At 42.9% G+C, this 12958-nt stretch overlaps 1 protein-coding gene across 2 annotated transcripts in view; it reads left to right on the forward strand.

The window, feature by feature from the left end:
* Positions 1-12958, forward strand: part of sdccag8 (SHH signaling and ciliogenesis regulator sdccag8) — a 75886-nt gene that overhangs the window by 42292 nt on the left and 20636 nt on the right. For both annotated transcript variants that reach the window (XM_064950287.1, XM_064950286.1), the window contains exons 14-15: positions 9904-10031; positions 12005-12113. In XM_064950287.1, the coding sequence (XP_064806359.1) occupies positions 9904-10031; positions 12005-12113 (237 nt within the window). The remainder of the gene's footprint in view (positions 1-9903; positions 10032-12004; positions 12114-12958) is intronic.

The following is a 12958-nucleotide window of genomic DNA, read 5'->3' on the forward strand; positions in this document are numbered from 1 at the left end:
TACCTCCGCCTTTGTGCAAGGAGGAGCAGGTGGAGCATTGCCAGAGCCCTGCAAAATGACCTCCAGCAGGCCACAAATGTGCATGTGTCTGCTCAAACGGTCAGAAACAGACTCCATGAGGGTGGTATGAGGGCCCGACGTCCACAGGTGGGGTTTGTGCTTACAGCCCAACACCGTGCAGGACGTTTTTCATTTGCCAGAGAACACCAAGATTGGCAAATTCGCCACTGGCGCACTGTGCTCTTCACAGATGAAAGCAGGTTCACACTGAGCACATGTGACAGACGTGACAGTCTGGAGACGCCGTGGAGAACATTCTGCTGCCTGCAACATCCTCCAGCATGACCGGTTTGGCGGTGGGTCAGTCATGGTGTGGGGTGGCATTTCTTTGGGGGGCCGCACAGCCCTCCATGTGCTCGCCAGAGGTAGCCTGACCGCCATTAGGTACCGAGATGAGATCCTCAGACCCCTTGTGAGACCATATGCTGGTGCGGTTGGCCCTGGGTTCCTCCTAATGCAAGACAATGCTAGACCTCATGTGGCTGGAGTGTGTCAGCAGTTCCTGCAAGAGGAAAGCATTGATGCTATGGACTGGCCCGCCCGTTTCCCAGACCTGAATCCAATTGAGCACATCTGGGACATCATGTCTCGCACCATCCTCCAACGCCACGTTGCACCACAGACTGTCCAGGAGTTGGCGGATGCTTTAGTCCAGGTCTGGGAGGAGATCCCTCAGGAGACCATCCACCACCTCATCAGGAGCATGCCCAGGTGTTGTAGGGAGTTCATACAGGCACGTGGAGGCCACACACACTACTGAGCCTCATTTTGACTTGTTTTAAGGACATTACATCAAAGTTGGATCAGCCTGTAGTGTGGTTTTCCACTTTAATTTTGAGTGTGACTCCAAATCCAGACCTCCATGGGTTGATAAATTTGATTTCCATTGATAATTTGTGTGATTTTGTTGTCAGCACATTCAACTATGTAAAGAAAAAAGTATTTAATATTTCATTCATTCAGATCTAGGATGTGTTATTTTAGTGTTCCCTTTCTTTTTTTGAACATATATGTTCATATGTACATATATATATCTATATATATATATAGATATATATATATGTTCAAAACATATATAAAAACATCCTATTCCTCCTTGCAAAACCGCTTGAGCTCAGTGAGGTTGGATGGAGAGCATTTGTGAACAGCAGTTTTCAGTTCTTTCCACAGATTCTCGATTGGATTTAGGTCTGGACTTTGAGTTGGCCATTCTAACACCTGGATATGTTTATTTTTGAACCATTCCATTGTAGATTTTGCTTTATGTTTTGGATCATTGTCTTGTTGGAAGACAAATCTCCGTCCCAGTCTCAGGTCTTTTGCAGACTCCATCAGGTTTTCTTCCAGAATGGTCCTGTATTTGGCTCCATCCATCTTCCCATCAATTTTAACCATCTTCCCTGTCCCTGCTGAAGAAAAGCAGGCCCAAACCATGATGCTGCCACCACCATGTTTGACAGTGGGTATGGTGTGTGCAGGGTGATGAGCTGTGTTGCTTTTACGCCAAACATAATGTTTTGCATTGTTGCCAAAAAGTTCAATTTTGGTTTCATCTGACCAGAGCACCTTCTTCCACATGTTTGTGTCTCCCAGGTGGCTTGTGGCAAACTTTAAACAACACTTTTTATGGATATCTTTAAGAAATGGCTTTCTTCTTGCCACTCTTCCATAAATGCCAGATTTGTGCAATATACGACTGATTGTTGTCCTATGGACAGAGTCTCCCACCTCAGCTGTAGATCTCTGCAGTTCATCCAGAGTGATCATGGGCCTCTTGGCTGCATCTCTGATCAGTCTTCTCCTTGTATGAGCTGAAAATTTAGAGGGACGGCCAGGTCTTGGTAGATTTGCAGTGGTCTGATACTCCTTCCATTTCAATATTATCGCTTGCACAGTGCTCCTTGGGATGTTTAAAGCTTGGGAAATCCTTTTTGTATCCAAATCCGGCTTTAAACTTCTTCACAACAGTATCTCGGACCTGCCTGGTGTGTTCCTTGTTCTTCATGATGCTCTCTGCGCGTTTAACGGACCTCTGAGACTATCACAGTGCAGGTGCATTTATACGGAGACTTGATTACACGCAGGTGGATTGTATTTATCATCATTAGTCATTTAGGTCAACATTGGATCGTTCAGAGATCCTCACTGAACTTCTGGAGAGAGTTTGCTGCACTGAAAGTAAAGGGGCTGAATAATTTAGCACGCCCAATTTTTCAGTTTTTGATTTGTTAAAAAAGTTTGAAATATCCAATAAATGTCGTTCCACTTCATGATTGTGTCCCACTTGTTGTTGATTCTTCACAAAAAAATACAGTTTTATATCTTTATGTTTGAAGCCTGAAATGTGGCAAAAGGTCGCACAGTTCAAGGGGGCCGAATACTTTCGCAAGGCACTGTATATATACTGAGATCATGTAACACTTAAAGTCCACCTGTGTGCTATCTATTTAACTAATTGTTACTTCTGAAGGTAATTGGTTGCACAAGATCTTATTTAGGGGCTTCATATCAAAGGGGGTGAATACATATGCACGCACCACTTTTCTGTTTAAAAAAAAGTTATTTTTCACTTCACCAATTTGGACTATTTTGTGCATGTCCATCATGAAATCCAAATAAAAATCAATTTAAATTACAGGTTGTAATGCAACAAAATAGGAAAAACACCAAGGGGAATGAATAGTTTTGCAAGGCTCTGTATCTGCATATCCAGCCCTTTTATATTTTGCCTCAAAATGAATTGTTTTACCATGTTCTTTTCAGGACAACCAGGGCTACAAGTGAACAACAATTTTACATAAACAGTTGCATTCATTACTTTTATTGACAAATGTTGACACCGCAAAAACTTGATTTAAAAAAATATGAATGTTTATTTTAAGTCCGTGACAACTGTTTGGAGATGGTGACTTTTTCCACATTTTGTTGTTACAAAGTGGGATTCAAATGTTTTTAATTGTATTTTTTTGTCAACGATCTACACAAAATACATGGAAGAAAAATGTTAACATTTTGTAAAACATTTCTGAACAATTAAACACTAATATATTGTGTCTTGATTAGATAAGTATTCAACCCACAAATTCAATACATGTTAGAATCAACTTTGGCAGCGATTTATAGCTGTGAGTCTTTCTGGGTAAGTCTCAGAGCTTTCCACACCTGGATTGTGCAACATTTGCACATTATTCTTTTCAAAATTCTTCATGGTCTGTCAAGTTGGTTGTTGGTCATTGCTAGACAACCATTTTCAGGTCTTGCCATAGATTTTCAAGCAGATTTAAGTCAAAACTGTAACTCGGCCACTCAGGAACATTCGCATTAACATCTGCTAACCATGTCTATGTGACAAATACATTTTATTTTATTTGATTCACCGTCTTGGTAAGCAACTCCCTTGTAGATTTTTAGGTTATTGTCCTGCGAAAGGTGAATTCATCTCCCAGTGTCTGGTGGAAAGCAGACTGAATCAGATTTCTCTAGGACTTAGCCTTTGCTTAGCTACATTGTGTTTATTTATTTTTATCTTGAAAAACTCCCTAGTCCTTAACGATTACAAGCATACCTATAACTTGATGCAGCCTCCACTGCTTGAAAATATGGAGAGTGGTATTCAGTAATGTGTTGTATTGGATTTGCCCCAAACATTTGTCACATTTTGCAATATTACTTTATTGTCTTGATGCATGTTTTGGAATATTTTTCCTTTTCATTCTGTCAATAAGGTTAGTATTGTGGAGTTTTCCATAGAATTGAGGTCAGGGCTTTGTGATGGCCACTCCAATACCTTGACTTTGTTGTCCTTAAGCCATTTTGCCACAACTTTAGAAGTATGCTTGGTGTCATTGTCTATTTGGAAGACCCATTTGCGACCAAGCTTTAACTTCCTGACTGATGTCTTGAGATGTTGCTTCAAAATGTCCACATAATTTTCCTCCCTCATGATGCCATCTATTTTGTGAAGTGCACCAGTTCCTCCTGCAGCAAAGCACCCCCACAACATGATGCTGCCACCCCCATGCTTCACGGTTGGGATGGTGTTCTTCGGCTTGCAAGCCTCCCCCTTTTTCTTCCAAACATAACGATGGTCATTATGGCTAAACAGTTATATTTTTGTTTCATCAGAATAGGACTCGTTTTACAGTGGATATAGATACTTTTGTACATATTTCCTCCAGCATCTTCACAAGGTTGTTCTGGGATTGATTTGCATTTTTTTGTACAGATGAACGTGGCACCTTCAGGTGCCACAATGATGAACCAGACTTGTGGAGGTCTACCATTTTGTTTCCTGAGGTCTTTGCTGATTTCTTTTGATTTTCCCATGATGTCAAACAAAGAGGCACTGAGTTTGAAGGAAGGCCTTGAAATACATACACAGGTACACCTCCAATTGACTCAAATGATGTCAATTAGCCTAACAGAAGCTTCTAAAGCCATGACATCATTTTCTGGAATTTTCCAAGCTGTTTAAAGGCACAGTCAACTTAGTATATGTAAACTTCTGACCCACTGGAATTGTGATACAGTGAATTATAAGTGAAATAATCTGTCTGTAAACAATTGTTGGAAAAATGACTTGTGTCATGCACAAAGTAGATGTCCTAACCGACTTGCCAAAACTATAGTTTTGTTGAGTGGTTGAAAAATGAGTTTTAATTAATGACTCCTACCTAAGTGTATGTAAACTTCTGACTTCAACTGTAATTCCACTTTGACATTATGGGGTATTGTGTGTAGGCCAGTGGCATTTTTTTGTTAAATTTAATCCATTTTTAATTCAGGCTATAACGCAACAAAATGTGGAAGAAGTCAAGGAACTATATGTGAGCTTACTACAGTATTATCTTGGGTACAGTAGTATCCTGGGATTTCCTATGATCTTCTATGTAGAAGAACCCCTTACCTTCTAATGGCTCTTGTGTAGCTTTTGAGTGTCATAGCGCCCCGGGCCCTTTCGGCATTCGCCTCACAAACACCGCTCTATCTCAGCCCTGTTAATCACACAGACTAATGGTATCTACAGATGCAGAAGAAATAGAATAATCCAATGGTACAACCCATAAGTCTGGAGCTCAAACACAATGTTTTAAAGGGGCTGGAAGTCCAAAACGTGGTGGGACTCATTGGGTTAAGCTTTTAAGATTTGTTTAACTTTACAACCGTGAGAAGAAAAATAGTTTTACATTTGCAGAGGAGTGAAATATGTTTCTGCAAAAGAATGTGCACTCTCCCTCCGTGGGTTGTGAGTATGGGGGTGTGTGTAGCTGTCCTGAATCAGGGGAGTATTTGTTAAATTGGTGGCGACTGCATTTCGCTCTGCCCGTGACCTTGAGGGGGCTTTGCTGCTCCTTGAAGAAGAAAAGCAGAAGCTGGCGGTAAACAAAGTTCACTTCTGACAGATGGATTGAATGACAGAGAGGTTGCGGGTGCCAGAATAGCCCTGGCAGCGGAGGAAATGTTCAATGCGGTCCAACAGGAGAGGAGGTGTGAACAGGTGCAGGGCTGCTGAAGGAAGAGGGACCAGATGGAGAGAGCCAGAGCCAGTTTAGTTAAAGGAAAAAGGGTGGGAGGGAGAGCAAGGGAAGGGGGAGCGAGGAATGGAGGGGAATGAGAGAAAAAGGGATAGGAGCAGAGATAAGAGCCCCCAGGACGGAGAAGAGTGGAGGAGAGAGCGGAATAATGCACAGAGCAAACTGTGCTGTGCTATGTAAGTGATAGCCAGGCTAGAAGGGGCTGCTTTTGATATTTCTCTATCTTAGAGAGTGAGGGGGAGATGTGTTAGTTAGATTGAAGGACATGGGTGAATGGAGTGTAATTGACACACCAGCGGCTGAATAAATGTGTTAAAATATACAAGGTGTACTTTAAAGTGTGTCTGTGTGTGGATTCTGAACTTTATTCTTCCCTGAGCTGAGTACATGGTGTCATTAGACCACATTTCTTGCAAGCGCCCAATATGCCACAAATACCCCCAGTTGGCAGTGCCACACCAAATCAGCATTCATTAGTTCTCTTTATACTGTTATTCTTAGCCTCAGGATCTATCTATTTAGAGATCATTTGACATCAATGTAAATGTATGAATGACGGGATGAATGAGAATAGTGAACCACAACTGGTTCAATATATGTTTTCCAGGTATAATGTAATTGCAATAGAGTATTGTTGTGATGAGTGTTTACAGTTTTCAGAGTTTGGTAAGTCATTGAATGGATGCATTTGCTTGGGAACATGCTATCTGTTTTGCACTGAGCAGTGCTATATAGCTACTGTTATCACATATTGTTTATTTGTTCTGTTTTGGGCTGGGTGGGAACATCAGGCCTACTGTGCTCGTTGAATACTGCTTCTATTCCTCATATTCAGATAAGTCCTAGTTCCACATGTACTATACCATGTTTTTCAGTTTAGATTTTCACTGTAAAAGTGTAGAATTTGATGTTATCTAAGTTGACCAACATGTTCACAAAGTTAGTCTTGAGAGAGGTTGACGCATTATCACACTAAACAGTAGCTGGTGTTGCCAAGCGGCTGACTCCAATTTGCGCTCGTTTTAGGAACCGTAGCATTTGGTCATTCCTGGCTGTGGATCATGGAGCACCGCGGGGTGCTGCAAACTCTGCGCTCGAATGGGCTGTGGTATTCCAAATCAAATGGGCAACAGCTTGACTAGTACCCACTTAGGCAGCCCTGGGCCCTCACTTAGTGCTCTAGCACCCAGGACCTAGCCACAGAGCCTGGTGCTGGGACGGGATAGTATAGTTCCCCCTATCAGGCTGGTCGACCCTGCCCTGCCTCCTGACTGACTCACTGACCATTAGGCCTCGCTCACTCACGTAATTATAGCCAGTGAGCAAACAGAAAGTGACCCTGGACTGAGAGATATGGAACTGTGAAAAATCTCTGTTAGGGGAGTTCTAGGCGGTTGCTCTCTATGTAGGGTTGGAATACCGATAGAATGGGTCTCAAGTCAAGTCTAAATCAGGTTCAGAAAATGAGGCAATTTGTTTTGCAGCAAAAGATCTCATTTTACACATGAAATCACATATTTAAAAACAACAAAAGATAGTAAAGGGTATTTATTATTAATTAGGTGGGTGCTTATATCTGTCCTATTTCACACATGTACAAGTGTGTATTATACGCATTTGTGAATTGGACATTTAGATTTTTGCATATCCCAGCTCCACCTCAAACACCCTTGGAGAGTGGGGTCACGTCCAGAGTCAGTCATGATCAACGGCGACCCTTGAGCAATTCGGGTTAAGTGCCTTGCTCAAGGGATCATCGCCAGGTGTTTCATCTTGCCGGCTCGGGCATTTGAACTAGCAACTTTTTGGTTACTGGCCCAACACTCTAACCACTACTTTACCTGCCGCCTAGGCTACATGTACATGTTATGTGCCGAAGTGCATCTCCGATATAAAAGCACTACTTACAATATATCATCATTTACTATCATAATGTACTATAGAAATGGAAATAAGGTTCAGGGGCATCTTCACTAGAGCTTCAGAAAGACCAAATCGAACTTCTGCTCTTTCGCTCTCTTCCGACCATGGCTCATCTTGGCCTTCTGGCTCAAAACTTCCAACTCTCGTCAGTCGTCATCAGTCCTCTCTGAAACTTTCTGGCCGGCTGTCTCATGCTAATTGGTGGATAAACACCACCGGTGCGAGGCTGGGAGGCTGGGGCCCCCCTGGAAACAAACAGTAACAAATGGCTGGCTGTGAGGGCTCTGCAAGCCCACGCTGGGCGCTGGTGTGGGGATGGATGGTGTTTTAGGCCGCTGTTCAAGCACTGCAGGGGGCCGGGCGGGTGGCCGCTCTCTCTCTCCTGGTCTCCTAGGCAGGCGCACCACCACAACCCAACACCCCGCCCCCCTGCGTTCACACTCCAGACGACAGCAGGCCTGGAGAGACGGTCACTTTGGAGCCCTGTTCCAAAACCCAGTGTGGGAGAAAAGTTTGGTCGCTTTCTTTCGTTCTCTCCCATAATTAACACTTTAAAAAAAACTTTTATGCAATTTTTTTGGGGGGATGCCGTTGTCGTTAGATTTCAAATTGATGTTTTGTTCATGTTGAATTTGCTATAGATTAATATTTGTTTTAGTTTATTTTGTTAGAAATGTAAAGATAAAAGTCTTGATACGAGATCTCATTTTTGATGGCGTTAAAAAGCACAACATGACATTGTATTCTATGAGCAACATTAGTAGTTTGATTGCGATTTTCATTACTGTATTGTCATTCTATATATATCACAGACAGTATCACCAGCAAAGCACCCCCACAAAACCACCTCCATGCTTCACGGTGGGAACTACACATGCAGAGATCATCCGTTCACCTACCCGGCGTCTCACAAAGACTCACATTTAGACTCAGCAGACCAAAAGACAGATTTCCACCGGTCTAATGTCCATTGCTCGTGTTTCTTGGCCCAAGCAAGTCTCTTCTTATTATTGGTGTCCTTTAGTAGTGGTTTCTTTGTAGCAATTCATCCATTAAGGCCTGATTCACGCAGTCTCCTCTGAACAGTTGATGTTGAACTCTGTGAAGCATTTATTTGGGCAGCAATCTGAGGCTGGTAACTAATGAACATCTCCTCTGCAGCAGAGGTAACTTTGGGTCTTCCTTTCCTGTGGCGGTCCCTCATGAGAACCAGTTTAATCATAGCGCTTGGTTTTTGTGACTGCACTTGAAGAAGCTTTCAAAGTTCTTGAAATTTTCCATATTGACTGACCTTCACGTCTTAAAGTAATGGTGGACTGTCGTTTCTCTATGCTTATTTGAGCTGTTCTTGCCATAATATGGACTTGGTCTTTTGCCAAATAGGGCTATCTTCTGTATACCACCCCTAACTTGTCACAACACAATTAATTGGTTCAAATGCATTAAAAAGGAAAGAAATTCCACAAATTAACTTTTAACAATGCACACCTGTTAATTGAAATGCATTCCAGGTTACTACATCATGAAGCTGGTTTAGAGAATGCCAAGAGTGTAAAGCTGTCATCAAAGTGTGGCTACTTGGAAGAATCACAAATATAACATATATTTTGATTTGTTTAACCATTTTTTTGGTTACTACATGATTCCATGTGTTATTTCCTAGTTTTGATGTCTTCACTATAATAATAGTGTAATGTAGAAAAATAGTTAAAAAAATAAAGAAAAACCCTTGAATGAGTAGGTGTGTCCAAACTTTTGACTGGTACTGTATCTAATATATATCCTGCTGAGATGCACTATCCCTTTAAAAGCGTGAGATTTTGCCAATTAAGCCCCTTTTCTACTTCTCCAGAGTCAGATTAACTCATGGATACCATTTTTATGTCTCTGTATGCAGTTTGAAGGAAGTTGCTGACAAGCGTCAGCACAATGACTGGAAGTCTAGGGGAGCCGCTAGACTTCCAGCTTGCTAGCTGTTCCCATAGACTTCCAGGCATTGCGCTAATGCTAGTTAGCAACTTCTTTTGAACTACATGATATACTACATGTTTATATGTAAACTACATGAGAGATATATATATATAACTACATGTTATATATAAACAAAAAAATGTCCCGCCGCTGCTAAATTAATATAGGGGAAACACACGATACAGCTTTATTGTTTACCATTAGTCCATCACATGTACAGTACTTCTCACCCCCTCAGTGTACACTGTGTTCTGTTGCATTGTGTAGTGGACAGCTGCCTCAACACCCAGGGGCCTATTGTCTGGGGCGTGACACTTTTACCCTTCCACCCCTCATGAGCTGTCTTTTTATTTCCCTCCTATCTATCGCTCTATCTCCTCTCTCTTTCTATCTTTTCTCTGTCTCTCTCGCTCAGGCAGGAGAAGGAGAGTGCGGAGCGCTGCCGGGGCGAGGACATGGATGCTCTGACCTTCTCTGCACAGCAGCGCGAGCAGGAGCTGACACAGAGGCTCCAGCAAATGGAGGCGCAGCACGAGCGGAGCGGTGGGTGTCCGGTGGCGCCGCCACAGCCTGCCAAAAGAACACCCCCACCTTTCTCCACCCTCCATGCCCCCATCCGCACCCCGGCCCATGCCACACTGTGAGGGACGGCATCAGGAACACCTGTAACCTTTGGCTGGCCGAAGGGAGCAGATGCTTGGCACTCCAGAGATTGGCCATTACATATTAGTTATCGTTTAGAAAGGGAAAAATGGGCCGCGTTCTGGGCCCACTGTCTGTAGATTTCAGAGTGCTGCTCTCACATCTGTTGCACCATCTGGATCCAGCGAGTTTATTTACCTGTGTTTTGAGAAACTTGAAGCATGCTGATTGCCAGAACAAAGCCTCGGGAAAACAAAGGGCTTCTTTTTGGCGCAGCTCGGCGGCACACATGTTGTCTAAAGAGAGATGGCATCAGAAGCTCAGCAGGAAGCTCTCTGGGCCTATGGAATTAGTCCTTTAATACCACAGACCACTTCCTTCTCTAAAGCGTATAATGGCCACTCTCACCAGCTAATTAGTTTTCTCTCTCTCCCAACCACCCCATCCATCCCTCTCTTCCTCCCTTCCTCCCCCTCCCTCGCTTTCTAAACAGTTTGGTTTTTAGTAGTTGTAGACAGAATAGCCTCTAGACGATATGTTTTTTTCTTTCTCTCTCTCCGCTGTTTGTTTTTACTCCCAGTTTGTTTGTCTTTGTATCTTGTTTGTCTCTGTGGCCTACGCATGCCCAGCCGCTTTCAAAGCCTGTTAGCTAATTACCATTCTTTTGGGCAAGTTTTTTTCTACTGCTCCCAGCCTGCGACCCAACTTTTTTTTTGTAAAGTTTAATTTCGCAACATAAAAAAAAAGATTTCCACACCACGTCCCAAATATCTGTATTTGCTTTGTGTGTCCATGCTGTGCGCTTTGTCTATTTATGTCCAAATGGCTAGCACAGAGCTTTCTGGAGTCTTTTCCTCTGTACACTGGCAGACTATGTCGATAAGCCACCATGACAAAATCATTTTAGAGAGAACATGAAACCAGCTCTGTTTTCTTGACCAGATTAGCTGTGTGGAGTTAGTAATTGCTCCCTACTTTATGTACAGTCACAGTTCATTACACCCCTGAGCATCATCCCTTAAGTCGCTCTCCTTGTTTAGTGGTAAATAACCTGACCAGTGGAATCCAACCTCGTCTGAATAGCAGCTTCTTTCACTTCCTCTGAATTAAAGGAATCTGACTAGCATGTCTCAGCACTGCAGAAGCTAGAACATTTTACTGTAAACTACCCTTACTCAGCCAGAATGTACAATGTTGAAGTCTAGTTCTACCAATTTCCCTGTGAATGCCAGGTGAGGTAAAACACTTCATAAGCTCTCCTGCATGAAGCACTTGAGATCTAAGCCTGGAAGAGTCATCTGCATATCCACTCGGCTGCTATTTCACAGAATAGTAAATAGTTGAAAGGCTCTTTATAAATCTGAGGTACTTTTCAAAAGACTGGAGTCCTTCATGAGTTCTATTGTGACAGAATGGTAGAGCAGGTGGAATGGACACCATTCCAAACTTGCGGCATTGTTTTAAAAAGACATATGTTGGTGATGATACCGCCGCACAACATTTCAAAGACTGATCAAAGTCGAGCGTTGGATCGTTCCAAAAGAGTCGCGAGTCAGTCTATGGGCACGTAAAACAACACATTTCACTGCACCTACTGTGTGAGGTGTATGTGGCAATAAGACATGTCATTATTTGTATTTATTTTACATGACAACAAGGTTAAAAACTGTAAACAACTTTATTGCATGGTGAATCTGCACCAAGATCCTATACTTAATTCATTGCATGAATTTAGGCACAAATAAACATACTGTATGTAATTCACCATCTTTTTCCTGTACCTGTCCAGGATGCAAGATATTTTATGTTGAGTGAATGTACAGTATGTATCATGACTGTGGTCACTGACCCTGCTATCCCATGTTCCCTTGCAGTGGGTGAGCTGGAGGCCCTCCTCAGCTCCCAGAATGCCCTGATAGGGAAACTGAAGGATGAATGTCTCAGTCTGGGGACCAAGCTGGAGACGCTGACAGAGACTAGCAGGTAACACACCCACACTGGACATTAACACTTATTTACCGGACATGTATCAGTCAATCAAAGCCTTTTTTACTTCAGCAGTTGTCACAGAGTGCTTTACAGCTACCCAGCCTAAAACCCCAAAAGAACAAGCAATGCAGATGCAGAGACACAGTGGCTAGGAAAAACTTAGAAAGGCAGGAACCAGGGAAAAAACCTAGAGGGACCAGGCTCGGAAGAGTGGCCAGTCCTCTTCAGACACGTTTATCACTTATTTAATACTATTTATGTCACTCTGTCAGACTTTTTTTAATGCGGTCATGATAACCAGCAAAAAACAGCAAGCAATTCAAAGCATGACATATTTTCACTGCCCGACTTCAGTGCCTGATGGAACCTGGAATTGCGTTGCCGGCGAAAGACCTCAACCTTTGTTGTCTTTGACCATAATGTCAGATATGACATTGGATGAGAAGAACCATTGCGCATACCTCCAGATTGTGAAATCTGTTCTCCGTGGCACTGTTCCTTTGCAATGTTGTCACGACACTGTGCTGTATCAGAGCTGCTGTCATTATGCAGTGGGCCACGCCAGTCTGTCCACAGACAGACAGACACACACACACACACACACACACACACACACACACACACACACACACACACACACACACACACACACGTTTGTCACCTCAGGCCTTTGGGCCAGTCAGCTGTTAAAACAGTGTAAAGCACATTAGTCACATCACAGCCCCCAATCTGCCTCAGCCAGACCGCCCAACCTGCCTAGGTCCTACCAACCCCATATACAGGACGACACACTCTCATCTTAGAAGAGAATACACCCATACACACAGATACATATTCAG

The sequence above is a fragment of the Oncorhynchus masou genome, chromosome 31, assembly GCF_036934945.1.
Source record: "Oncorhynchus masou masou isolate Uvic2021 chromosome 31, UVic_Omas_1.1, whole genome shotgun sequence".
NCBI classification, from domain to species: domain Eukaryota; kingdom Metazoa; phylum Chordata; class Actinopteri; order Salmoniformes; family Salmonidae; genus Oncorhynchus; species Oncorhynchus masou.